At 38.6% G+C, this 27307-nt stretch overlaps 1 protein-coding gene across 1 annotated transcript in view; it reads right to left on the bottom strand.

Moving 5' to 3' along the window:
• ZNF169 (zinc finger protein 169) overlaps positions 1 to 27028 on the bottom strand; it is a 33697-nt gene extending 6669 nt beyond the window's left edge. The window contains exons 1-3 of the mRNA XM_032866714.1: positions 26881 to 27028; positions 14351 to 14477; positions 13832 to 13927 (exon numbers count right to left, since the gene is read on the bottom strand). Coding sequence (XP_032722605.1) covers positions 13832 to 13927; positions 14351 to 14477; positions 26881 to 26913 — 256 coding nt within the window. The 5' untranslated portion in view covers positions 26914 to 27028. The remainder of the gene's footprint in view (positions 1 to 13831; positions 13928 to 14350; positions 14478 to 26880) is intronic.
• Between the last annotated feature and the right edge of the window lie 279 nt (positions 27029 to 27307).

Genomic DNA, 27307 nt, shown 5'->3' on the forward strand with positions numbered 1-27307 from the left:
GCTGGGGTAGCAGTACTTATGTCAGACAAAATAGATTATAAAAGTCTGTAAAAAGAGACAAAGAAGAATACTATATAATAAAGGAGGCAGTCCAACAAGAAGATAGAAAAATTGTAAATGGTTACATACCCCAACATGTCAGCACTATAATATGTAATACAGTTAGGAACAAACATAAAGGAATTATTCGATAGTAATACAATAATCATGGGGGACTTAAACACCCCATTTACATCAATGGACAGATCAAACAAAAGCAACAAGAGTGGCTTTCATTGGCACATGGGAACAGAGGGATTTAACAGATACATTCAGAACATTCCATTCTAAAACAGAATACACATTCTTTTCAAGTGCACATGGAACATTCTCCAGAACAGATCACATATTAGGCCACAAAACAAGCCTCAAGAAATTAAAGACTGATGCATACCATGCATCTTTTCTGACCATAACACTATGAAACTGGAAATCCACCATAAGAAAAAATCTGGAAAGACCATAAATACATGAGGTTAAATAACATGCTACTAAACAATGAGTGGGTCAACTGAGAAATCAAAGAATAAATCAAAAAGTACATGAAAACACAATGGTCCAAAACCTTTGGGAATGCAGCAAAAACTGTTGTAAGAGGGAAGTATATGCGATACAGGCCTACTTGAAGAAGTAAGAAAAATCTCAAACAACCTAACCTTACTAGAGCTAGAAAAAGAACAAAATGCCACCCAAAACCAGCAGAGGGAAGGAAATAAAGGTTAGAACAGAAGTAAACGATACAGAAACCAGGGGGGAGGGGGGGAACCACACACAGAACAATGAAACCAGGAGCTGGTTCCCTGAAAACATCAAGAAAATTGACAAACCCCTTGTCAGACTCATCAAAAAACAAAACAAACTTAAAATTAGAAATGAAACATGAGAAATAACAACCAACATCACAGAAATACAGTTGTTAAGAGAATATTATGAAAAACTATATGCCAACAAATTAGACAATCTAGAAGAAATGGATAAATACTTAGGAACATAAAACCTACCAAAACTGAGGCAGGAAGAAATAGAAAATTTGAAGAAACCAATTAGCAGCAAGATTGAATCAGTAACCAAAAAACTTCCAACAAGAGTCCAGGATCAGACAGCTTCACTGGCGAATTCTACCAAAGATTTTAAAATTATTTAATTTAGGGGCACCTGGATGGTGCAGTGGGTTAAAGCCTCTGCCTTCTGCTCAGGTCATGATCCCAGGGTCTTGGGATCAAGCCCTGCATCGGGCCTTCTGCTAGGCAGGGAGCCTGCTTCCTCCTCTCTCTCTGCCTGCCTCTCTGCCTACTTGTGATCTCTGTCAAATAAATAAATAAAATCTTTAATAAAAAGAAAAGATTATTTGAGACAGAGAGAGAGCACAGAGGGAGAGGGAGAAGCAGACTCCCTGCGGAGCAGGGAGCCTTATGTGGGGCTTGATCCCAAGACCCTAGGATCAAGACCTGAGCTGAAGGAAGATGCTTAGCCAACTCAGCCACCCAGGTACCCCTCTACCCAAGATTTAAAGAATAGTTAACCTTGGGGTACCTGGGTGGCTCAGTCAGTTAAGCATCTGTCTTCAGCTCAGGTCATGATCTGAGATTCCCTAAGACTGGGAATAAGACAAGGATGTCCACTCTAATTGCCACAGCAAGTAGACAATATATAAAAATAAAAGGAATCCAAATTGGTTAATAGAAAATCCTAAGGACTCCACTAGTAAGCTACTAGAACTGATAAACAAATTCAGTAAAGTTGCAGGATACAATATCAGTGTGGAGAAATCTGTTGCATTCCTATATGCCAATAATAAGGCAACAGAAAGAGAAATTAAGAAAATTCCATTTATAATTGCTCCCAAAATAATAAGTTATCTAGAAATAAACCTAACCAAAGAGATGAAAGGCCTGTACTGTGAAAACTTTAAAATACCAATGAAAGATAATGAAGACAATACAAGGAAATCAGAAAATATTTCTGTGCTCCTAGATCAGAAGAACAAATATTGTTAAGATATCTATACATTTAAGGCAATCCCTATCAAATACCAACAGCATTTTTCACAGAACTAGAATAATCCTAAAATTTATATGGCACCACAAGAGACCCCAAACTGACAAAGCAGTTTTGAAAAAGTTGGACTTATCACAATTCCAGACTTGAAGTTATATTATACATATATATACATATATGTGCATATAATATGTATGTATGCATATTATATGCACATATATATGTAATATATATAAATTATATTACAAAAGTTGTGGTAATCAAAACAGTGTGGTACTGGCACAGGAACAGACCCATAGATCAATGAAACAGAACCCAGAACCCAGAAATAAACCCACAATTATATGGCCAGTTAATCTTTGATAAAGCAGGGAAGACTCTACAAAGAGACCATTCTCTTAACAAACCGTGGGGAAAACTGGTCAGCTACATGCAAAAGAATGAAACTAGATGACTTTCTTACACCATACATAAAAATAAACCCAGAATGGATTAAAGACCTAAATGTGAAACCCCAAACCATTAAAAAAAAAACCCTAAAAGACCATACAGGCAGTAATGTCTCTGACATCAGCTGTAGCAACATTTTTCTAGATATGTCTCCTGAAGCAAGGAACACAAAAAATAAATTATTGGGACAACACCAAAATAAAAAGCTTCTGCACAGCAAAGCAAACAAAAAAACTAAAAGGCAACCTACTGAATGGGTATATATATTGGCAAGTGACCTATGCAATAAAGGGTTGGTATCCAAAAAATATAAAGAACTTACAAAATTCAAAATCCAAAAAACAAATAATCCAATTAAAAATGGGCAGAAGACATGAATAGACACTTCTCCACAGAAGACGTCCAGACGCCGACAGACCTGCCAAGATGCTCAGCATCACTGGTCGTCAGGGAGATGCAGATCAGAACCATGATGAGACGCCACCTCATACCTGTCAGAGTGGCTGAAATCAAAACCCAAGAAACAACAGGCATTGGCAAGGATGGGGAGAAAAAGGAAACAACCCTCCTGCACTGTTTGGTGGGAATGCAAACTGGTGCAGCCACTGTGGAAAACAGTATGGAAGCCCCTCAAAATTGAAATATAGAAATACCATATGCAATTGCACCATTAGGTATTTACCCAAAAAATAAAAAAAATACTGATTCAGAGGGATACATGTACTTCAGCATTTATATAGCAGCATTATTTACAATAGCAAAATTATGGAAACAGCCCAGGTGTTCATTGACAGATGAATGGATAGAGAAGATTGTGTGTGTGTGTGTGTGTGTGTACATTATGTTACATATATATATATATACACACACACACACACACAATGGGATAGTCTTCATTTACAATGACACAGACAGAGCCAGAGAGTATGAAGCCAAGTGAAATATGGCAGAACAAGACAAATACCAATGTGATTTCACTCATATGTGGAATTTGATAAAACAAATGAGCAAAGTCTTAACTGTAGAGACTCTTATAGAGACTCTTAACTATAGAGAACAAACGGACAGGGACCAGGGGGAAGGTGAATGTGGGATGGTGTTAAATTGGTGATGGGGATTAAGGAGGGCACCTATGATGAGCACAGGGTGATATATGAAATTACTTAATCACTTGATTGTACACCTGAAACTAATATAACACTATGATAACTAAATGGAATTTAAATAAATAAATTTGTGACTTACTACAGATTTCTTTAGTGATTTTCTTCCCTATAAGAAAGGGACGGAGTAACTAACCAGAGTGTTCTGTCTGCTTTCTCTTTGGATTGCTTGTACCCCCACTGTGGAGGGGATAAGCAAGCCTTCCAGTGTGGAGGAAGCAGTGTGTTTTCCCTATTAAATATGGTGGCTGATTTAAATACAGTTAGCATCATACTATGGAAACCATAGCTTCATTCATCACAACTTTTTTTTTTGTTTTTAAGATTTTATTTATTTGACAGAGATCACAAGTAGGCAGAGAGACAGGCAGAGAGAGGGGGAAGGAGGCTCCCTGCTGAGCAGAGAGCCCAATGCGGGGCTCAATCCCAGGACCCTGAGATCATGACCTGAGCTGAAGGCAGAGGCTTAACCCTGTGAGCCACCCAGGCGCCCCATCACAACTTTTGTGTCTATCTAGTAACGTGGAAAATTTTAACTAAAAGTTATTTAGAATTACAGTGTTCACTTTGAGAATCTAAAATTTAACATGCTTTCAAACAAGTAGAAGTTGTGGAATAAAAGAAATAAAAACAAAATTTTACAGGGGTGCCTGGGTGACTCAGTTGGTTAAGTGGCCAACTCAGGTCATGATTTCAGGGTTTTGAGATCAAGCCCTGCATCAGGCCTGCTTAAGGTTCTTGCTCTCCCTCTGCCCCTCTCCCACCCCTCTCTTTTTCTCTCTCTCTCTCCCTCTCTAAAAAGTAAGCATAAAAAATAAAATTGTACCAACAGAATATAGTTAATCACAAATTTTTTTAGGATGAAAAAGAAAATTAAGCAGTTTATAAACTGTTAAAATCTACAACTGCTCTTGTGCTAGTTGACTTTTTAGACCAGTAAATACTTTAGTAATTGTAAATGAACTAAAAACTTTACACAGGAAAGCGAAAAATCAATGCCTAATGGTTCCTTAAAAAAAATTTTCCTTCTGCAGCTATAGTCGAGGAATGAAAAGTATAGCTGTGGGCTAAGTGAATGGTCTTAGACATTGGCCCTTGAAAGAATGCATGCCAGGCATTCACTGTTTTTAAACAAGTTTCAGAATTCTGAGACATTGGTCCACAAGTAAAAGGGAGATTTTCAACGTTAATCATAATTAATCCCTGGAAATCGGACAACTTTCATAATATGCCATCTCCATGACTTCTTAAGTAAAAAGCTTAAGTCACTGATCCTAGAGGTTTCTTCTCTTCTAATATAAGCACTTCAGGCTATAAATGCCCCTTGTTAGAACACACATTTTTATTTTTCTAGAATAGAATTTTGAAAGATCTATAGAGTGGGTTACAAGACTTCATAAAATGTAAGTTATCTATAGGTACACTAAAATTTTAATAGTAAAGACTATCCAGGAGTTCTTTCTTTTCTCCTTCTTTCCTTCATCCCTTCCTCCCTCCCTCCTTTCCCCTCTTTCCAGTCCCTTTCTTTTCTTTTTCTTTTTTTTTGAGAAGGTGATCCTAAAACTTAAGTGTAAATGCAGAGAACCTACACTACCCAAAGCAATCTTTTTTTTTTTTTTTTTAAGATTTTATTTATTTATTTGACAGACAGAGATCACAAGTAGGCAGAGAGGCAGGCGGGAGCAGTGGGGGAAGCATGCTCTTCGCTGAGCAGGGAGCCCGATGAGGGACTTGATCCCAGGACCCTGAGATCATGACTTGAGCCGAAGTCAGAGGCTTAACCCACTGAGCCACGCAGGTGCCCCCAAAGCAATCTTTAAAAAGAAAGACTTGGGGCACCTGGGTGGCTCAGTGGTTAAGCCTCTGCCTTCGACTCAGGTCATGATCCCGGGGTCCTGGGATCAAGCCCCGTGTCGGGCTCTCTACTCAGCAGAGAGCCTGTTTCCCCCGCCCTCTGCCTGCCTCTCTGCCTACTTGTGATCTCTATCTGTCAAAGAAAGAAAGGAGGGAAGGAAGGAAGGGAGGGAGGGAGGGAGGAAGGAAGAAAGAAAGAAAAAGAAAGGAAGAAAAACTTACACTACCTGACAGAGAGGGAGGAGACATACTACCTGACTTCAAGACTTCTGATGGTCCTACAGTAATATAGACAGTGTGGTTAAGGACAGGCCTGTTAATGGAAGAAATAGAACTGAAAGTGTAAAACAGACCCACACTTAGCCAGTCATTGGATTTTCAACAAAACAGTTTAAGGAGAGGAAGGTAAGTCTTTTCAACAAATGATACTAGAACCACTGGGTATCCATATGAATGAGAAAAACCTTGATCCCTGCCTCACACCATACACAAAAGTTACTTCAAGATGGATCATAAACTTAAATGTAAAGCTAAAACTGTACAGCATTTAGAAAATTCAGATTATCTTCATGACAATAAAAATTTAAAAGAAAAATCAGACTTCCTCCAAACATCTGCCAATCAAAAGTAACTGTTAAAGGAAGAACAGAAAAGCTTCAGACTAAGAAAATTTTTGCAAAATGTACATATGGCAAAGGACTGGTGTCCAGAATTAATAAAGAACTCCCAGAGCTCAACAATTTAAAAAACGTAATAAACTGGCAACTGGAAGAAGATTTGAATGGATACTTTACAAAATAAAGTATATGATATATATTTGAATGATCAAAAAGGATAAAGTTCTCAACATTTAACCATTAGCAAAATAGAAATTAAAGCCCCCATGAGATAGCACTACACACCCATCACAGATATGACGAAAACTGTCTGGAGGATGTGAGACAATGGGAATTCTCTTCTCATATGTTCATGGAAGTGAAAAATGGTACAGCCACTTTGGGAAATGGTCACTCATAAAACTGCATATACTATAGCCTTGTGACCCAGTGTATCAGGTTGAATGGTATCCCACCAAAATTCACGTCTATATGAACACATGAATGTGGACTTACTTTGATATCAGGTCTTTGCAGATATGATCAAGTTAAGATGAGGTTATACTAAGTTAGGGTGAGTCTTAATTCAACAAATGCATCCTTACAAAGAGACAGAGATACATAGAAGGAAGAAGCCTGTGTGATCACAGAGGCACAGACTGGAGTGACACCGCAACAAGCCGAGGAATGCTAAGGATCGCCAGCACCACCAGGAACTGCAGACAGGCGAGGAACAGATCTCCCTCAAAACCTCCAGAATAAATCAGCCCTGCCAACAGGTTGATTTTGAACTTACAGCTTCTCAACTGTGAGAACAGATTTCTTCAAGTCTCTCAGTTTGTGGTAATATGTTAAAACAATGCTAGGAAACTAAAACACCCAACCTTACTCTAGGTACTTATCCAAAGGAAATGAAAACATGGGTTTCCAAAACAAAATACCTAGCATGAGAATACTAATAACAGCTTTTTCACAATAACTAAGGACTAGAACCCATTAAGGCATCTACCAAGGGGAATGGATAAATAGTTGTATATTTATCTGACGGGACGCCACTGAGCTTTAAAAAGGAACAGAATACTGATGTATGCAACAGCACGGATGAAGCTCAGAAACTCTGTACTGGAAGAAGCCTACACTAAAGAGTATTATGATTCCATTCATGCAAAACTGTACAGTGGGAAAAGTTAATTCATGGTAAAATCAAGACCAGTGACACCTCTGAGGGATAGGGTGGGGGTTTACTGGGATCGGCCAGAAGGGAGCTATAAGGGATGGTAGTAATCTGCTTTTTGATAAAGTCTGGGTTTTAGACATGTACAGTTCATGCAAAATTTCACATTTCCTGTAAGTAAATTCTACTTAAATACAAGAAATACAGTACTCTAGGCAATGATACACATCTGCTCATTGCTCCTGGGGTCAACCACCTTTCACAGCCCTGACTAGCTGAGATGAGCTGCTAGGGATTCCTCTTAAAATGTAGTGTCTGAAGATGCTTAGGTGGACATCCGAGACCTGAGTCCCTGGGTCCCTGCCTGCCAGCCACCCACATGAGCCAACCCAGGAGACTGTCCCATTCCTCTCACTTGTTAGACTGTCTTTGCCAGGTTCACTGAGTGGTCACATCAGATCTTAAGACACATCACACCTGTCACCCGCTCTTGAGGAATAAAGGGCGTCTAAGGAGAATGAACAGAGATGCAAGAACATGCCAGAAAGACCTCACAAAATGACAGCCATAGCCACCTATGACCAGGGCCTTATACGCTCTTTACCGACCCATGGGGAAAATACCAGTCTCTTTTCCAAGAAGAGTAAAGCCTTGATACAGAGCTCTTACTCAGATATGCTCAGCTATCTAGCTCGCCCTGAGAGAAACTGCTTACACTAAACGTATCACGGTACTAACCAAGGAGATATTGCTAGAAATCTGTCAGAATGGCCAAAATAAAAAGTAGTGCTGATACCAGATGCAGGCAGGAAGGGGGAGAAATGATTACTCAAACATTGCTAGTGGGAACTTAAATGGTGTATCCATGAGTATTACACTTTTCCTTTTTTTTTTTTTAAACAAAACTAAACATTTACCGTATGACTCAGCAACCGAACTCTTGAGCATTTATCCCAGAAATCAGACCTATGTTCACACACAAACCTGTATAGAAATGTTCAAAGCACCTTCATCTTTAATAACCCAAAACTAAACAATCCAAATGCCCTTCAGCGGGAATGGTTTAACAAACGGAGCCCACTCGCACTGTGGAATACGGCTCAGCAGTAAAAGGAATGAAGGATTGGCACATGCTTAGTTCCGGTGGATCTCAAGAGAACTACATTGAAAAGGCCATCCCAAGTGTAGACTTCTTTTACAAACATTCTTGAAGCGACAAAAATTACAGAGACGGAAAACAGATTAGTGGTTGCAAGAGAGAGACGGTGGGGGTGAGGGGGTTGGCTGTGACTATACGAGAGCAGCACAAGGCACCCCTGTGTCGCAGCTGTTCTGTATCTCTGAATATAGTGGCAGTTACAGGAATGTACATGCAATAAAATTTCATAGAACTAAAGAAACATACATCCCCCACACACATACACAAAAGTGAAGGTAAAACTGGTGAAATCTGGGCGCCTGTGTGGCTCAGTGGGTTAAGTCTCTGCCTTCAGCTCGGGTCATGATCTTGGGATCCTAGAATCAAGCCCTGCATCGGGCTCTCTTCTCAGCGGGGAGCCTGCTTTCCCCTCTCTCTGCCTGCCTCTCTGCTACTTGTGATCTATCTCTGTCAAAAATAAATAAAATCTTAAAAAAACAAACAACTGGTGAAATCTGAATAAGGTCAGTGCATTGTGTTAAAAAAAAAAAGGCTGGTTTAATAAGAAAAAAATGTCACTCCATATATGGAATTTAAGTATCAAAACAGACGGACATAGGGGAGGAAGGGAAAAAAAAAAAGGGAAGCAAACCATAGGAGACTCTTGATTATAGAGAACAAACTGAGGGTTGCTGGTGGGGAAATGGGTAGGAAATGGCTAAATGGGTGGTGGGTATTAAGGAGGGCACTTGTGATGAGCACTGGGTGTTATATGTTAGTGATGAAACCAATATTAATGCTATATGTTAACTAGCTAGAATTTAAATAAAATTTGAACCATTAAAAAAATGTCTGCACTTACTGAGATGAATACAGGGTGGTGTATGGAATTGCTGAATCACTACATTGTACACCTGAAACTAACATAATACTGTTAACTAAAATTAAAATAAAAACTTTAAAAAAATGAAAGACTAAAAAAACCCATATATGATCACCTCAAACAATGCCCAAAAAACATTGCACAAAATCCAACATCCATTCCCAATAAAAACTCTCAGCAAACCAGGAATAGAAATTTTCTGTGCTCATAAAGGGCAGCTATAAAACTTACACTTAGGAGAAAGCATTCCCCAAAAGATCAGGAATAAGGAAAGGGTGTCCAGGCTCACCATTTAAATTCATCATTGCACTGGATGGTCTCGCCTGTGCAATGAGGCAAGAAAAAGAAATTAAAGATATATTGAATGTAAAGAAGTAAAACTTATTCACAAATAATATGATCATCTATGTAGAAAATGCTATAGGATTTACCAAAAAAGCTACAAGGGCTAAAAAGTAAGTTTTGCAAATTTACCAGATATAAGATCATTATCTATAAGTTAATTGTATTTCTCTATACTTTCAACAATTAAAAACAGTTTTTTTCTTAAGATTTTATTTATTTATTTGACAGAGATCACAAGCAGGCAGAGAGGCAGGCAGAGAGAGGGGGGAAGCAGGCTCCCTGCTGAGCAGAGAGCCTGATGCAGGGCTCGATCCCAGGACCCTGGGATCATGACCTGAGCCGCAGGCAGAGGCTTAACCCACTGAGCCACCCAGGCACCCCTAAAAACTGAGTTTTAATATAGCTTAATAGTATCAAAAATATGAAATACAGAGGAACAAATCTGACAAGAGATATATAGGACCTGTGTACTAAAAATTATAAAACAAGGCTGACAAAAATTAAGTCCCACTAAAAATCGGGACATATACTATATTCACATATAGGGTGATAAAATATTAGTCACATGTAAATTAAATTATTTTTAAAATGAGGTAGATTTAACTCCATATAAATCAAAATCGCAGCAGGATTTTTGGTGAAAATTGCTGCTTCTGAAATCCATATGGTAATGCAAAGAATCTAGATTAAGACAAATTGAAAAGGGAAAAAATGTTGGAGAATTATACTATCTGAACTCCAAACTTATAAGACTACATTAATCAAGATTATTTGGTATTGGCATCAAGAGAGACACGAAAGGATGGGCCAGGGGAGGGGGGGCGGGTGCCAGAGAAGAGTCCAGGGACTCCTGGGTGGCTTAGTTAAGGCTTGGTTAAATATCTGATTATTGGGGCGCCTGGGTGGCTCAGTGGTTTAAAGCCTCTGCCTTCGGCTCAGGTCCTGATCCCAGGGTCCTGGGATTTAGCCCCACATCTGGCTCTCTGCTCAGCAGGGAGCCTGCTTCCCTTCCTCTCTCTCTGCCTGCCTCTCTGCCTAATTGTGATCTCTGTCAAATAAATAAATAAAATCTTTTAAAAAAAAAGTATCTAATTACTGATCTCAGCTCAGGTCTTGATTTCAGGGGTTTGAGTTCAAGCCCCATGTTGGGTCCCATGCTGGGCATGGAGCCAACTAAAAAAAAAAGTGTCCAAATATAGACCCCATACACATTTGGTTAACTAATTTACCACAAAGGTAAACAGGCAATTCAATAAAGAATAGGTTGCCTTTTCAATAAATGGTGCTGGAAAATTTGGGTATTTGTATACAAAAACAAAGAAATATGCTTAAATCCAAAGTTGGTACTAAGTATAAAAATTTACTCAAAATAGATTATAGAGCTAAATATAAAATAAAAATTACAAACTTTTTAAAAGAAAAAACATATGAAAATCTATTTCACCTTAGATCAGGTAAAGATTTCTTAAATACACTACCAAAAGTAAAATTCACGAGATAAAAAACTGAATATTAGACATCATAATTAAGAATTTCTCTTTGAAAGACACTTAAAAGAATAAAAAGGAAGCCATTGGGAAAATACCTGTAAATCAAACATCTGATAATGACCTTCTCTACAGAATATATGAAGAATTTTCAGAATTCAATTAACAAAAATAGAAGAAACCAAGTTTTTAAATGGGCAAAAGATTTGAGAAGATATTTCACAAGAGATATATATATACAGATGGCAAATAAGCACAAGAAGATTCTCAACATCATCAGTCACTAGGTAAACGTCAAGTAAAACACAGACGCCACTACACAGCTCTGTGAATGCCCAAAATTAACATAACAATACGAAGTTGACAAAGATATGGAACATCTGGACCCCTCATCCCCTGCTAGGGGGAACGTGAATGGTATAGCCCCTCTGGAAAACAGTTTTTGAGTTCTGTAAAAAACTAAATATATACTGTATCCTACAACCCAGCCTTTCCAGTCCCAGGTATTTATCTGAAAGAAATGAAAGACTTGTAATGAATGTTCACACTTATTTTATTTGTATTCATCAAAACTGGAGACTACTCAAATGTTTTTCAATAGGTGATGGTTAAATAAATTGTGAGAAAAACTGAAAAAAAAAATTAAGATGTTATAAATAAATGAATAAATAAATAGTGATATCTGTATAATGGAACACTATTCAGCAGTAAGAAGTGAACTATAATTCACACAACATTATGGATGAACTTCAAAATAACTGTTGAGTGAAAGAATCTGGTATATACTCTGTATTATTCAATTTATATTAATTCTAGAAAATGTAAACACATCTATAATGATAGAAAGCAGATCAGTGGTTACCTGGGTATGGAGAGGAAGAGGAAAGGAGGGTAAGACAGGGAGGGATAGGAGATAGGGATTATAATAAGGCACAAGGAAACTTTGGGGTGATAGGTATGTTTGGCATTTGGATTGTGGCAATGTTTTCATAGTTACATACATATGTCAAAACAATAAATTTTATGCTTTAAATATGTGTAGTCTAGGGGCACCTAGGTGGCTCAGTCAGTTAAGCAACTACCTTTGGCTCAGGTCATGATCCCGGGGTCCTGTGTTGGGCTCCATGCTCAGCAGGGAGTCTGCTTCTCTCTCTGCCCCCCTTCACCCCTGCTCATGCTCACTTGCTCTTTCTCTCAAATACGTAAGGTCTTACATAAATATGTGTAGTCTAATATATTTTGATAATATACCTCATAATCATCTCTTAACTATTACACTGTAACACCTTATACCATATTTGTGTTATGCCATAATTATAGCTTATACAATAGTTCTCCTTAAAAAAAGCACTGAGTTTGCTATAAAGTACAAGTCCAGATATATGGTTATATTTAGAAACAAAATAAAATGCCAGGACTATTAAAAGAATAAAAAAGCTAAATCAGTTAAAAATAATTATTCTTACCTCCAGACATTCACATAAAATTAATTCCCACTGCATTAAAGACCTGAATGTTCCCTGCATTTGTATGGAATTTATATAATCATAACAGAAACAGCCCAAATGAAAAGCAGGAAAACTCTCTGAGCAGACAAATCACCAAACATAGGAAAAGGTACTCCTGCTCCAACAACATAGGAAAAGATACTCCTGCTCCTTGAAAAAGCAAAGCCCCTGTAAGGTTTCACTGCAAAAGGAAGAGATGACTGGAAAACGAGGTCTGACAATACCTAGTATTGGTGAGGATGTGTAACAAGAACCTCTAGTCTACCCATGCCTAAGAACCAGCTACTGTGCTTCTAGGTTTACACCCTGGAGAAACTCTTTCCCTTGTTTCCACGGAAATAACAAGAATATATAGCATTATTTAATAGCCAAATATTGGAAATACATGTTCAAAAGAAGGGAACTGGTAATTCAACAGCATTAAAATAGAAATATTCATTATGATGGAATCAATGTAACAGTTTTTAAAAGTATAAACTAAATCACATTTTAACATGATTCTCACATAAAGACAGTAAAAAGGCATGTTCCAGAAGGATGTGTACATTGCAATACTATGTGTAGAGACATTTATGAACATGCAAACAACACTATATGGTTGAAGGACCCATCAGATGGGGTAGAAAGGATCGAGGCACATGAGAATGCGCGTGTGGAAACTGGATTCTCAGGGCAGGGTGGAGAGCAAGACAAACCAGGGAAGGTGCAGGGACTGTTTTCTGGTCTTTAACGTCTGTCTCTCAGACCACAGGGAAGGCACACAGGCACTCATCATACAATTCTATACACCCTGTTGTAATCTTAAATAATCCATCATAAAAGAAACAAGGTTATGGGGATTTATGGAGTAGAACTGATGCACTAAGAAGTTACCAGGTTAAGAACAGAAACAACAGTGTCTCCCAGGGGCAGAAGACTTAGTGCCAGAGGCCAAATGCTATGCAGAATAAACCAACAAAAGCCAAGAACTCGGAGATTAGTGAACTAGAAAAGGTGCTGGAAAAGAGATACCACATGAGTGGAATGAGGCTGCCTGGGGGAAAAGAGGATGCCAGGGAAGCCCTCTCTGGGGGAGCAGGATGGCATGGAAGGGGGCCTGAAGAAGAGCCCTCCCCAGAAATTCAGGTGCCCTCCTTCCTTATCTGCTGAGTGCCTCACTGCCCAGTCTCCTCGTCTGCCCACTGCTTCCCACTCACCTGGACAAAGGTCCAGAAGACATTCGCTCTCCTCTCTCCAGGGCTCATCCCCTTGTTCCAGCTGTGTGATGAGTCTGGGTTTGGAAAAGGCAATTCCTACTCACAGGGAAAGAAACCAAGGTGACCCTAGGTTAGAGGCTTAAGAGGCTATGGCAGGACTCAGTCAACAGGCAAATGCAATAACCCAAAAGGAGCCAGGGAAGCACGGGGAGGTGTGCAAAGGCTCTCTGAGTGCTGAGAAAGGATGAGTAAAGGGAGGGGGGAATCCTGGATCTAAAGGCAGTACACTGTGGTTAAGTGAATACTGGTATTCCCAGATCTGAAGGAAAATCACTGTGGAGGAGGGGCCCAGCCTTGGAAGAGGCCTGGCAATTCAATGTCAGACCATACACTCCCAGACATTCTGTGTGGGTACAGGGAAAATACAATTTTCCTTTCTGAGCCAAAAGCATGGCAGCTGTTACATAAAATCTTAAGATGCCCACAGGCAGTCTGAGACCTGAGACAAGCTGTCCTTACCCAGTGATACCAAGTGACTGTAGTTCTCCAGCATTACATCCCGGTACAGGGTCCTCTGAGCAGGACTCAGTAACTTCCACTCCTTCTGGGTGAAGGCCACAGCCACATCCCTGAAGGCCATTAATGCCTGTAACACAAACACATTCCTGCTCACCCAGAAGCCAGCCACATGCACTAGTCAACCTAAGCCACTAATCAGGGCCAAATCAGGAAGAATGCTGGTGTGGGGCACCCTGGTGAGTTTCAGAGATCCCGCTTTTAACCCAAACTCTTAGTGCCATGTGTTCAAGACTGTTAACCTTCTTCTCACATTGCTCATAGGTCTAATTAGGGGTCCTCTCCTTTCTTCTCTTGATCTTATGTCTATGATGCTGTCAAAAACACAGCTTTGATTGGCTATAGTTTAAGTCTTGAAATCAGCTAGCCTCATTCCTCCCACCCTATTCTTCATTTTAAAGGTTATTTTAGCTATTCTAAGACATATCATTTTCATATAAATTTTAGAACCTTGATCTGTATCTACAAAACAAAAAACCTTGTTGGAATTTTGACAAGATTTGCATGAGCCTTTATATTAATTTGAGGAGACCTAATATCTTTACTATATTGACTCTTCAAATCCATGAATATGGTATGTCTCTCCATTTACTGAGATGTTCTTTCTTTTCTTTCATCAGCATTTTGTGGTTTTCAGCATACAAAGCCATGCATGCTTTGTTAGATTGATACCTACAAACTTCTAATGCTATTACATTTTTAATTTCAGTGACACTATGTTCATTGCTAGGAAACAGAAGTATAATTTTCTGTTTACCTTAAATCCTGCAGCATGACTGAACTCACTTAGTTCTATGTTTTTTTTTTTTTCCTCCTAGATTCCTTGAGATTTTCTACATAGACAAGCATGGCATCTGCATATAGGGCCAGATTTATTTCTTCCCTTATATAAATCTGTATGCGTTTTCTTTCCTCTTCTTGCTTTATTACAGTACTAATAGCATAATTAAGAGTGGTGAAAGCAGACAGCTTTGCCTTATTCTTGACATAAGGAGGAAAGTGTTATGTCTCACAGCATTAAGAATACTATTCCACAATGAGATACCATGCCATACTCACTGGGATAGCTATTACCAAAGAAAAGGGAAAGAGTAAGTTCTGGCAGGGTATGGGGAGACAATGGAACCTTTGTGCATTTCTTGTAGGAAATGTAAAATGGTGTGGTTTCTGTGGAAAAGTCCAGCAGCTCCTCATACAGTAAATGTACAATGGACCCTACAATCCAGCAATTCCACTCTTAGCTATCTACCACTCTAAACTTGTACACCAAAGTCTCTAATGGCATTATTCACAATAGCTCAAATGTCCATCAACAGATAAACAAAATGTGGCATATGCATACAATGGCATATACTCAGCCTTAAAAAGCAAGGAAATTCTGATACATTCAACATCAAGGATTAGCTTTGAAAACATTATGCTAAATGAAATATGCCAGTCACAGGACAAAAAGTGTTTGATTTCACTTACAGCAGGTACACAGAATGGGAAAACCTTAGCGACAAAGTAAAAAAGAGGTTACCAACAGCTGGGAGGAATGGGGAATGAGTCAGTTTTTAATGGACAGAATCTCAGTTTGGGAAGATGAAGCAGTGCTGGACCTGGAGATAAGGGATGGTTTTACAACAGTGTGAATATACTTAATACCACTGAACTGTACATTTAAAATTGGTTAAAACAGTAAATTTTATATTATGTATACCTCAGCAATTTAAAAAAAAAAAAAAGGTAAATGGCCAAGAAAAGCCTCACTGAGGAAAGAAAAAAAGTTAGATATAGATTTTTTGGTAGATGTCCCTACTGAAGTAGAGGAGTTCCCCTGCATTCAAGAATTTTTTTTTTTTCCCACTATGGTTATTGTTGAATTCTGTCAAATAAATGCTTTTACTGCATCAACTGATACAATCATGTGGTTTTTCTTTTTAGTTTATTAATATGGTGGATTACACTAAGTTTCAAATATGGAACTAGTCTTACATTCCTAAAGTAAACTGTGCTTGGTAATAACATGTAATTATTTTGGTATCAATGTAATATGTGCTCCATAGAGTGAATTATTAAGTGTTTCCTCTTCTATTTTCTGGAAGAAGTCATGTAGCACTTGTGTTAAATGTTCTTTAAAGATCTGGCAGAATTCCACAGTAAAAACATCTGGGCCCTTAGAGTTCTTCTGTAGGAATTTTTAGATTGCAAATTAGACTTCCTTAATAGTTACAGAGCTGTTCAAATTACTCCATATTGGGTGGGTTTTGGTAGTTTGTTTTTCATGGAAGCAGTTCATTTCTGCTAAGTTGCAAAGTATATGGGTGGATATTCTTTTGGTGGCTTCAGAGTATGTAGAATAAACTTTGTTTCTTTCTTTTCTTTAAGATTTTATTTATTTGAGAGAGAGAGAGAGCATGAGATTTGGGAGGGCCAGAGGAGACTCCCTGCTGAGCCAGGAGCCCGATGTGTGACTAGATCCTGGGACTCGGAGATCATGACCTGAGCCAAAGGCAGATGCTTAACTGACTGAGCCACCCAGGCGCCCCTTTGTTTCATTCTTGATATGGTGATTTGTGTCTACTCTTTTTTTTTTTCCTCTTAGTCTTGCTAGAGGTTTCAATGTTACTGTTTTCAGAAGAGCAGCTGATTTCTGCTTTTAACACTATTATTTCCTTCTATTTGTTTTCCTCTGAGTTTACTTTGCTCTTATTTTTCTAGGTTCCTGAGGTAGAGGCTTATTGACTTGAGACTCTTACTCTTTTCTAACATACATATTCAGTGCTACAGGTCTTCCTCTCAGGACTGCTTCAGCTGTATTCCAGATACTTTGATATATTGTATTTTCTTCTCCATTCTCTTCCATGTATATTTTTATTTCTCTTGAAATTTCATTTTTGATGCATGGTTAACTTAGAAGTGTGTAGTTTATTTTGTAAGTGCTTAGAGGCTTTTCTGTCAACTTTCTCTTACTGATTTCAAGTTTGATTCTGTTGTCAGAAAACACACATTGTCTGTTATCAGTTCTCTACTTTTGTTAAGATAAACAAATTCTTGTGTTTTATGTGTTATTTTATGGCTCAGGATATGTCTATCTTGGTATGTTTTTGTGGGCATCTGAAAAGAATATGTATTCTACTATTGTTGGGTGACGTGTTCTGTAAAGATTACATTCTCTTGGTTGATGGTATTGACAAAAACTTTTAACTGATTTGGGGTCCACTATTTCCATCATTGAGAGAAGGGTGTTAAAGTCTCCCAATCGTTGATTTGTCTATTTCTTCTTTCAGTTTTTTCTTCAAATATGGTGAAACTGTTATATGATGCAATCATATTAAGGATCATGGTCTTCCTGGAATTGACCATTTATCACCCTGTATTTGGTAACTTTCCTTGCTCTGAAGTCTACCTTTCTTGATTTAATATATAGCCACTCCAGCTTTCCTTTGGTTAATGTTTGCATGATTTTTTTTTATCCTTTTAACTTGCTTATGTTATAATGTTTGAAGTTTCATTTAGACAAAACATAGGGTTTGTTGTTGTCATTGCTGCTATTTCTTATTCTACTCTGCCAGTCCCTCTTCTGGCTGGTGTATTTAGATCATTTTATTCTTTTTGCTTTGTTTTCTTTTTACTGACTTCTTTTGGGTTACTTGGACTTTTTTTTTTTTTTTAAAGAATTCTATTTTGATTTCTCTAGTGCTCTGTGTTTTTTATATAACATTTCTAGTAGCTATTCTCGGAGCTACATTATATACATATAACTAATCAGTCTACTGGTATCTTCATTTTCCAGTTTAAGGAAGTATAGAAACTTTTACCTCCCATTAAATCCTCTTGCCCTTCTGGTAATCTTAAGTATTTCCTCTCCATCTTTAGAATCACATCAGACTATATAATAATTTTTGCATCAACCATCAAAATTAGTTTAGAAAATTCATGTGCAAGAGGAGTGCCTCCTATATTTACCCATATTTTTCCTGTGTTTCCTTTCTTCCTGTTGGTGTCAGGGGTCCCCAAGACCACCCCCAGGTTTGATGTTCACTAGGATTTGCAAGACTCATCATATGGTTGTACACATAGCTACAAACAAAGGGATACAAAGCAAAATTACCAGAGAGAAATGGTACAAAAGACAACGTCTAAAGGAAACCAGGAACAAGCATCCAAGAATACTTTCCCAGTGGAGTAATACCTGACCCACTTAACTCCACCACCAAGGACCTGTGACAACATGTGTTAAACACTGTCTAACAAGGAAGCTCATTAGAGGCTCACTGCCCAACTTTTTTAGTAGGGACTGGTCACAGGCTCTTTCAGCATAAACCTAACAGTTTGCATAGTTTTAGGCATAGTCAACCATTCTTACCAATTCTGAGAATGGTGCTAACCCCCCAGAAATGCAAGATCCCAATGCCAGCCAAAGGATAATCTTGCAAGCAGGATTTGGATTTCCCAAGAATAACAGTCTGAAGCCTGTTATGTTATCTGTTTACTGTACACAGATGCTCCAAGTTTCCCTCTTAATGTTTCCTTTTTGTTTCTAAAATTGCCTCTATCCATGCTCCTGGAGACAAATTGTTTTCCTCCATCTGAAAAATGTCCTGATTTTCCCTTCATTTCTGAAAGATATTTCATTTGGTATAGGACTTGGGGTTGACAATTCCTTTCTTCCAGCACCTAAAGAACATCACACCACTTCCCTCTAACTTATGTGGTTCCTGTTGATGAGACATCTACTACCATATTGATAGATCATATATATGGTAGTTCTCTTTTCATGTTTTTGAGGTGTCTCCAGACTGTTTTCCACAATGGCTCTTTTCATTCCCACCAACAGTGCATGACACTTGTTATTTCTGGTAAAACCTAATCTGACTGGTACAAAACCTCATTAAGTTTTTTTTTTTTTTTTAAGATTTATTTTAGAGCATGCATGTAAGTGGAGGGATGGGAAAGGGAGAGAGAGAACCTCAAGCCGACTCCAGGCTGAGCGCTCCAGTGTTCAATTTTCTTTCTAATGGTTTAGTTACTGTCTTGTGTCCTTCCATTTTGCCTGAAGCATTTTTTGTAGAGCAGGCCTACTGTTAATGAGCTCTCTCTGGTTTTTGTTTTTTTGTTTTGTTTTGAAATCTGGAAACCTCTTATTTCTCCTGCATTTTTTTTTTTTTTGACAGACAAAGATCACAAGTAGGCAAAGAGGCAGGCAGCATTGGGGGGAGGGGGGAGTAGGCTCCCTGCTAAGTAGAGAGTCTGATGTGGGGCTTGATCCCAGGACCCTGAGAGCATAACTTGAGCTGAAGGCAGAGGCTTTAACCCACTGAGCCACCCAGGCACCCCTCTCCTTCATTCTTGAAGGATAATTTGCTGGATATAGAAATCTTAGTTGACAGTCTTTCTTCCAAGACCTTCAATATGTTATCCTACTGACTGGTGGTCTCCATGGTTTCTAATGAGAAATCAGCTCTCAATCTTACTGAAAAACCCTTCCTAGTAGGTAACAGATATCTTCTTGCTGCTTTCAAAATCCTATCTTGGTGTATGGATTTTGATAATTTTGACTACATGTCTGGGTATGGATCTGAGTTTATCCTACTTGGAGTTTACTAAGCTTCTTAGATGTATATCTTTATGGCTGTTTTTTAAATCAAGTTTGGGGAGTTTCTGGATATTTCTTAAAGTTTTCTATCCCTCTCCTTTCCCTCTGCAATTCCCACTATGTATATGTAAGTACATCTGTTGGTGTCTCACAGGTCTCTTAAGTTCTGTGCATTTTTCAATGTTCTTTTTTTTCCTGCTCCTCAGAGTGGATAATCTCAGTTTAGGTATTTTCAAATTCACTGACTCTATTTTGCCTGCCTAAATATGCTGTTAAACTCCCATAACAAGTTTTTCACTTCAGTTGTACTTTGCAGCTCCAGAAGTTCTGTATGGCTCCTTTTTATAATTTCTTCATTGATATTCTCTGTCTCTTCAAACACTGTTGGCCCAATTCCTTTAGTTCCATGTTTATGGCTTCCTTTAGCTCTTTGTGTATATTTGATATAGTTAATAGGCAGTTTAAAATGCTGCTGCACTCTTCTGCCACAAAGTAGGAGCTTCTTTCTTCACCAAATTTTCCACTTTTGACTAGGTTCCCAAGTTTGACAAAACGTAATTCTGGCAGATTTCAGCAGCTCATCAGTTGCTTTGCGGCAGGTGCAGAGCCACGTTATTTCCCTTCCTCCACCCTTTTGATGTCACAGTGCAATTTCTTCTTTGATGTAAGGAGCAGTGAAAAATGTGAAGAAATGTGTTGGCTAGTTTCTAAATACTTGAGATTTACTTAGGTATCTTATTATTGGTTTCTAATTCAATTGGAGTTACAGAATATAAGCTGTATTCTATAAATCCCTTCAAATTCACTAGGTCTATCTTGCTGAGCACACCAAACCTATTTGAAAAAAAATGTGTATTCTGCAGTTGCACAGTGTAGTGTTCTGTAACTATTGATCAAGATGATATAGTTGCTAGTTTTCTTTAGATTATATATGTCTCTACTGACTTTTTACCTACTTATCAGCTGCTCAGTGGGGATTAAATTCCCTGTAATAGTACAGTTGCCTTTTTCCCTTTAATTCTGTCAAGTATTTTAAAGCTTTGTTATTCGACACATGCATACATACTGGTATGTCTTCCTGCTAAAGTGACTCTTTTATCATTCAGAATGGTTTTCTTTCCCTTTGTCTTGAAGTTGATTTTGTCTGATTTGCTACATTTTCCTTTTCCACATTGAGCATAGTTAAAAGAGACTTTAAAGTTCTTATCTAATCATTTCATCCACAGGCTGAATTATGGTCTGTGAATTATATCTCAAAAAAATTAAAATTTGAAAGATGGCTAAGATTCTGAACAGTCAAGAAAAGAGTAGAGGGCTAAGAATCTAAATGAAGCATGTAGGGAGGTGCATGTAGGAGATGCCATGAACAGAGGAAGAGAAGGAAAAAGTCTATGATGTAGGTAAGGAGAAGCACCTGGCAGGAGGGAAAGGTAGCTAGTGGTAGAATAGAAAGCAGAGGTGTTGTAGTATCCTGTGGATTGTTTTGAAAGCAGACAAAAGAACACATTCTACTACACAGTTGTAGCTCATACAATTTAAAATACTCATATCTTCTCATTTGGCATATTTTCTGGTGAGAAGAACTGTCAGACTACAATTGATTTCATGAACAAAATTTTCCACCATAGGTTACCAAGGGGCACCAGGGTGGCTCAGTCAGTTGGGCATCCCCACTCTTGATTTCAGCTCAGATCATGATCTGAGGATTGTGGGATCGAGCCTCACATCAGATTCTGCACTCAGTGGAGAGTCTGCTTAAGAGTCTCCCTCTCCCACTGTCCCTCCCCCTACTTGGGTGCTCTCTCCCCCCTCCAAATAAATAAACCTTAAAAAAAAAAAACGGTTCTCAAACATTGAGAAAAGTTAAATTTCGCAATCACTGAGAAACAGTGGGATGGGATAGTGAAAACCTGTGAATGTTTTTAACCTGTAAAGAGTCATATATTTGAATGTGAATGTTTCTTCTTCTTCTTCTTCTCCTTATTATTATTATTATTATTTTCAGTTAGCCAATATATAGTACATAATTAGTTTTGGGTTTGTTTTTTTTTCAAGATTTTATTTGACAGAGAGAGATCATAAATAGGCAGAGAGTGAGAGGGGAAGCAGGCTCCCTGCTGAGCAGAGAGCACGATGTGGGGCTTGATCCCAGGACCCTGAGATCATGACCTGAGCCAAAGGCAGAGGCTTAACCCACTGAGCCAACCAGGCACCCCCATAATTAGTTTTTGATGTAGTGTCCAACTATTTATTAGTTGTGTATAACACCCAGTGCTTATCATAACTTAACTTGCCTCCTTAATACCCATCACCCAGATACCCCATCCCCCCACCCACCTCCCTTTCCACAACCCTCAGTTTGTCTCCCAGAGTCAAGAGTAGCTCATGACTTGTCTCCCTCTCTGATTTCTTCCCAGTTTTCCCTCCCTTCCTCTGTGGTTCTCCATGCTATTCCATATGATCCACACATGAGTGACACCATATTATAATTGTCTTTCTCTGGTTGACTTATTTCACTTAAGCATAATTCCCTCCAGTTCCACCCACGTCAGTGCAAACAGCAGGTATTCATCCTTTCTGGTGGCTGAGTAATATTCCATTATATATATGAACCACATCTTTTCCCATTCATCTGTTGAAGGACATCTCAGCTCCTTCCACAGTTTGGCTATTGTGGACTATTGCTATGAACATTGGGGTGCATATGCCCCTTCTTTTCACTACATCTGTATCTTTGGGATAAATATCCAGTAGTGCAATTGCTGGGTCATAGGGTAGCTCTATTATTAACTTCTTGAGGAAACTCCATACTGTTTTCCAGAGTAGCTACACCAGCTGGCATTCCCACTAACAATGTAAGAGGGTTCCCGTTTCACTACATCCTCACCAACATTTGTTATTTCCTGTTTTGTTGATTTTAGCCATCTGAAGTGGTGTAAGGTGGTATCTCAATGTGGTTTTGATCTGTGTTTCCCTGATGGGTAGTGATGCTGAACATTTTTTCATGTCTGTTAGCCATTTGTATGTCTTCTGCCCATTTCTTGACTGGATTCTTTATTTTTTTGGTTGTTGAGTTTAAGAAGTTCTTTATAGATCTTGGCTATCAACCCTTAATCTGAAATGTCATTTGCAAATATATTCTCTCATTCTGTGGGTTGCCTCTTAGTTTTGTTGACTATTTCCTTTGCTGTGCAGAAGCTTTTTATCTTGATGAAGTCCCAAAAGTTCATTTTTGCTTTTGTTTTCCTTGCCTTTAGAGACGTGTCTTGAAAGAAATTGCCGTGACTGATGTTGAAGAGGTTACTGCCTATGTTCTCCTCTAGGAGTTTGATGGATCTTGGGTTTCTTCACCTTTAAAGATCTGACACTGGGGTAGTCACTAGATCAGTTTTATCATTAAAATCTCAAATATGTGCATAGACCAAAGATCCTAATTTCCAATGACAAGAATAAATGAAATGTACATCAACTGATGAATGATGAATGAAAAAACAACAGAATGTTATTTAACCATGAAGAGAAATGAAATATTATTGATATGGGCTACAACATGAATGGACCTTGAAAATATTATGCTAAGTGAAAGAAAACAAATACAAAAACCACATATTATATGGTTTCATTTATATGAAATACCCAGAAAAAACAAATTTATGGAGAAAGAAAATAGATGAGCACTAGCCAGTGGTTAGGAAAGGGAAGAAAAGGGAGTGACTCCTAATGGGTGTGAACTTTCTTTGGGGGTTACGAAAACATTATGGGATTAGTGGTGAGGGCTGCACAACTTTTGTGAATATACTAAAATCTACAAACTGTAGATTTTGAAATAATGAATTTTATTGGATGTGAATTACACCTCAGTAAAGGAACTTTTAAATGTTTAATTCCAGTGACAGACAAACACCTAAATAAGTTAGTTTTATAAGAATGGAGGCTGTGCTGTGGATATCATTGTTTGTTGACTAAAGGCTCCCTCACACAGCAGACATTCAAAACAATTTCTTAAGATTCAATGAAAGAGTGCTAATTTCTTACTAGTTAACAACCTGTAGGTCCAGCCCTGATCTATGTCACAACCCTAAAGCAATTTCTTCTATCAGGCCAAACTCCTTAGACAAGGCCAAATACCACGTGTGTATATATGGCCAATATATTCATTTAGAATATAGGTCAAAGATTTTATGTAATCAGATCAGATACATACCAAAGTACATGGAAATGCAATTTAAAGAATCCTAAAATATGTAATTTCTATGCCTCAAATAAACAGAAAAACAAACCCCTTTATGCTTTTTTTTTTTTTTTTTCCAAAAAAAGTTAAGATTGTTTTGGGTGACTGGGTGGCTCAGCTGGTTAAGCATCCAACTCTTGATTTCAGCTCAGATCAAGTCAGGGTTGTGGGATTGAGCTCCACATCAGGCTTCATGCTGGGCATGGAACCACTTAAGATTCTCTCTTGCCCTCTGCCCCTCCTCTTAAAAAAAAAAAAAAAAAAAAAAAAAGTTTGGACTGTGGTCCCTTTCTGAAACAAGTAGGTTTGCATGCCTGACACTCTTCCAGGTATGAAAATTTCATCTTAAAAAACTTAGCATTTCAGACACTTAAGCCCTCACATCAATTTCTCACAAGGAAATAAATAAAAGAAAAAAAAGGTATATTGAGAGATACTGGTCACAGACAGGATGAGATTCAAGGTGTGCTAAGGATCCCACAGGGAGTGGCAGAGTAGGGATGAAAAAAGTGAGCAAGTGCTACCTTCCATTTTGGCCAAGAATGCTTCTCTATTAACATCATAAATGGTAAAGTGAAACATACAGAAGTTTTCTCTCTTACCTTAAGTAACATTCTGAATTGCATGTGCTACATAAACATTCTCCCTCAAAGGTATAAAATATTTGACAACTGAGGGGCAAGCAGCTCTCAGTGGTTCTGATAACCAATCATTTATTTTTAACTTGTACAGTAACAGGCAACTATTCACTGTATGAGCCGAGTATTTAAGTTCAGATCTTTTGCAAAAAATTCTACACCTGATACGACAGGCAATGAAAAACTGAATACAACTGACAGTACTTTGTGTAATTGATATAACCAAGACAAAAGAATCTCATCTGGTATCTATTTAGGTGGTTAATAAATGTTAATTTTATCCAATTGTGCCAATTTCACATACTGCCTAATCTTAGAGAAAACCTTTAGGACACAGTATTTACTCAGTTACAGTTGATCTTTGATCAACACAGGGGTGAGGGGTGCCAAACCACCATACATTCAAAAATCTGTGTATAGGGGCGCCTGGGGGGCTCAGTGGGTTAATCCTCTGCCTTCGGCTCAGGTCATGATCCCAGGGTCCTGGGATCGAGCCCCGCATCGGGCTCTCTGCTCAGCGGGAAGCCTGCTTCCTTCTCTCTCTCTGCCTGCCTACTTGTGATCTCTCTGTCAAATAAATAAATAAAATCTTAAAAAAAAAAAAAAAATCTGTGTATAACTTCTGACTCCCCCCAAAACTGAACTAATAACCTACAATTAACTGAAAGCCTCACTAATAACATAAACAGTCAGTGAACATACATTTTGTGTTATGTGTATTATATACTATATTCATAAAATAAGCTAGAGAAAAAAATTAAGAAACTTATGAGAAAGAAAAAATACATTTATAATACTGCACTGTATTTACTGAAAAAAAGTCCACATATAAATGAACCTACACAGCTCAAATCCACGTTGTTCAAGGATCAACTATACTATTTATTTCCCAATCCTTGATTTCAACATGGCAAAATCCATCTCAAAATCGTTCAAAATCCAGCTTACTCTAAGTTCAAGCCCACAACCCTCAGCCTAGCTTTCCAGATTCTGGCTGAACTGTCCATCCAGGCTCAGAGCAGGTGAAGGCAAAGAATTCAGGGTCCAGAACAGTAATGAGTGAGTGAATTAGACTCCTCGGCCTTGGGGCCAGGGGATGGAAGGGAGTATGACTACACTATAGTGACACTGTTTGGGTTCAACTACATGTCATTTGCCAAGAGTGTGGATTCTGGAGAGTGATGAATGACCTATTCTCAGGGAAGCTGGCAATCCAGACCTTCAGATACAATCTTCCAATTTTTAAGTGTGGAAAATTCATTTAAATATAAAGTACAGGGTCTCCTGGGTGGCTCATTTGGTTAAACATCTGTCTGCAAGCCCCGTGTTGGGCTCTCTGCTCAGCAGGGAGTCTGCTTCTCCCTTTCTTCTATGCTTTCTCTTGCTCACATTCTCTCTCAAGTAAAATAAGCAAAATCTTTTAAAAAAAGAAAATTATATATATATAATTTATATATATATAATTTTTATATATATTGATATATAATATATATATCAATCAATCATAGGACTAGCCAAACTAAATGTATCCCCAAGTAACAAGCAGACACCCTCACCACTACACAGAGAAAACTGATGTGACCAAAGGCCACTGGCTGCTCCATCTTTCCAAATGGTCAGGGACAGCCTGCCAGTCACCTGGTTTCTGAGATGCACTAGACTTCCTGTCACACTCCCACTGGAAGTTCTTCAATTTGCCAAGTCCGTCAGGGGGAGCTCAGGCAGCTCTGCAAAGAGCTTTGTCCTGGAAGCCTTCCTTCACGTTTTTAGGCCTTGGGACTCACTGGCCACATAAGCATGAATATCCTGTATTTGTATTTTAACTGTGTTGATTACGGTTCACTACTTGGTGAATGCCTAAGTCATGAATGGAACAGAGGAGTCTGAGAAAAGGCTCTGGGTGAGATGCGCCACGCCTCCAAAATTAGGGCCAAATACGACCTAACACCACCAGGGCAGCTCCAGAACAAGCAAAGACAATGAGTCCATCCTGCAAGAGCTGGGAACAACTTTTAGGACTCACCTGATCCCTGGTTGTCAGAAGCCCTGGGGCCATATTCCTGGTCAGCTTAGTGCTCTTCCTAGAGAAGAGTCAAGTTCCAAGGCAGAGCTGAGGAAAGAGAACAGAGGTGAAGGGGCGCTTGGGAGAAGCACCCTTCCATTAGCTTCCCAGTTCAGCAGGGGTGAGTAGAGATAAGGAAGGCAGGTTGCAGGGGTCATCAGAGCGGCTCATTCTTAACCAGTATCCAAAAAAAGGGGGCGGGGGGGGAGGTCCTAGAGCCAGATCAACAACAGGCTGTCCCAATCCCCAGTGGAGAATTGAAGCCTTCAGCCCCCTGCAGGTAGATAAGACTTTTCTCACTGTGGGGATTCTATTAAGAAGGAAAGGTCCTCAGAGTACCCATAGGAGAGCACTCACACTGAGAGCCAAAATCACCTATCATAGGGAA

Source organism: Lontra canadensis, unplaced genomic scaffold, assembly GCF_010015895.1.
Source record: "Lontra canadensis isolate GAN:19392208 unplaced genomic scaffold, GSC_riverotter_1.0 scaffold31, whole genome shotgun sequence".
In the NCBI taxonomy this organism is placed as follows: domain Eukaryota; kingdom Metazoa; phylum Chordata; class Mammalia; order Carnivora; family Mustelidae; genus Lontra; species Lontra canadensis.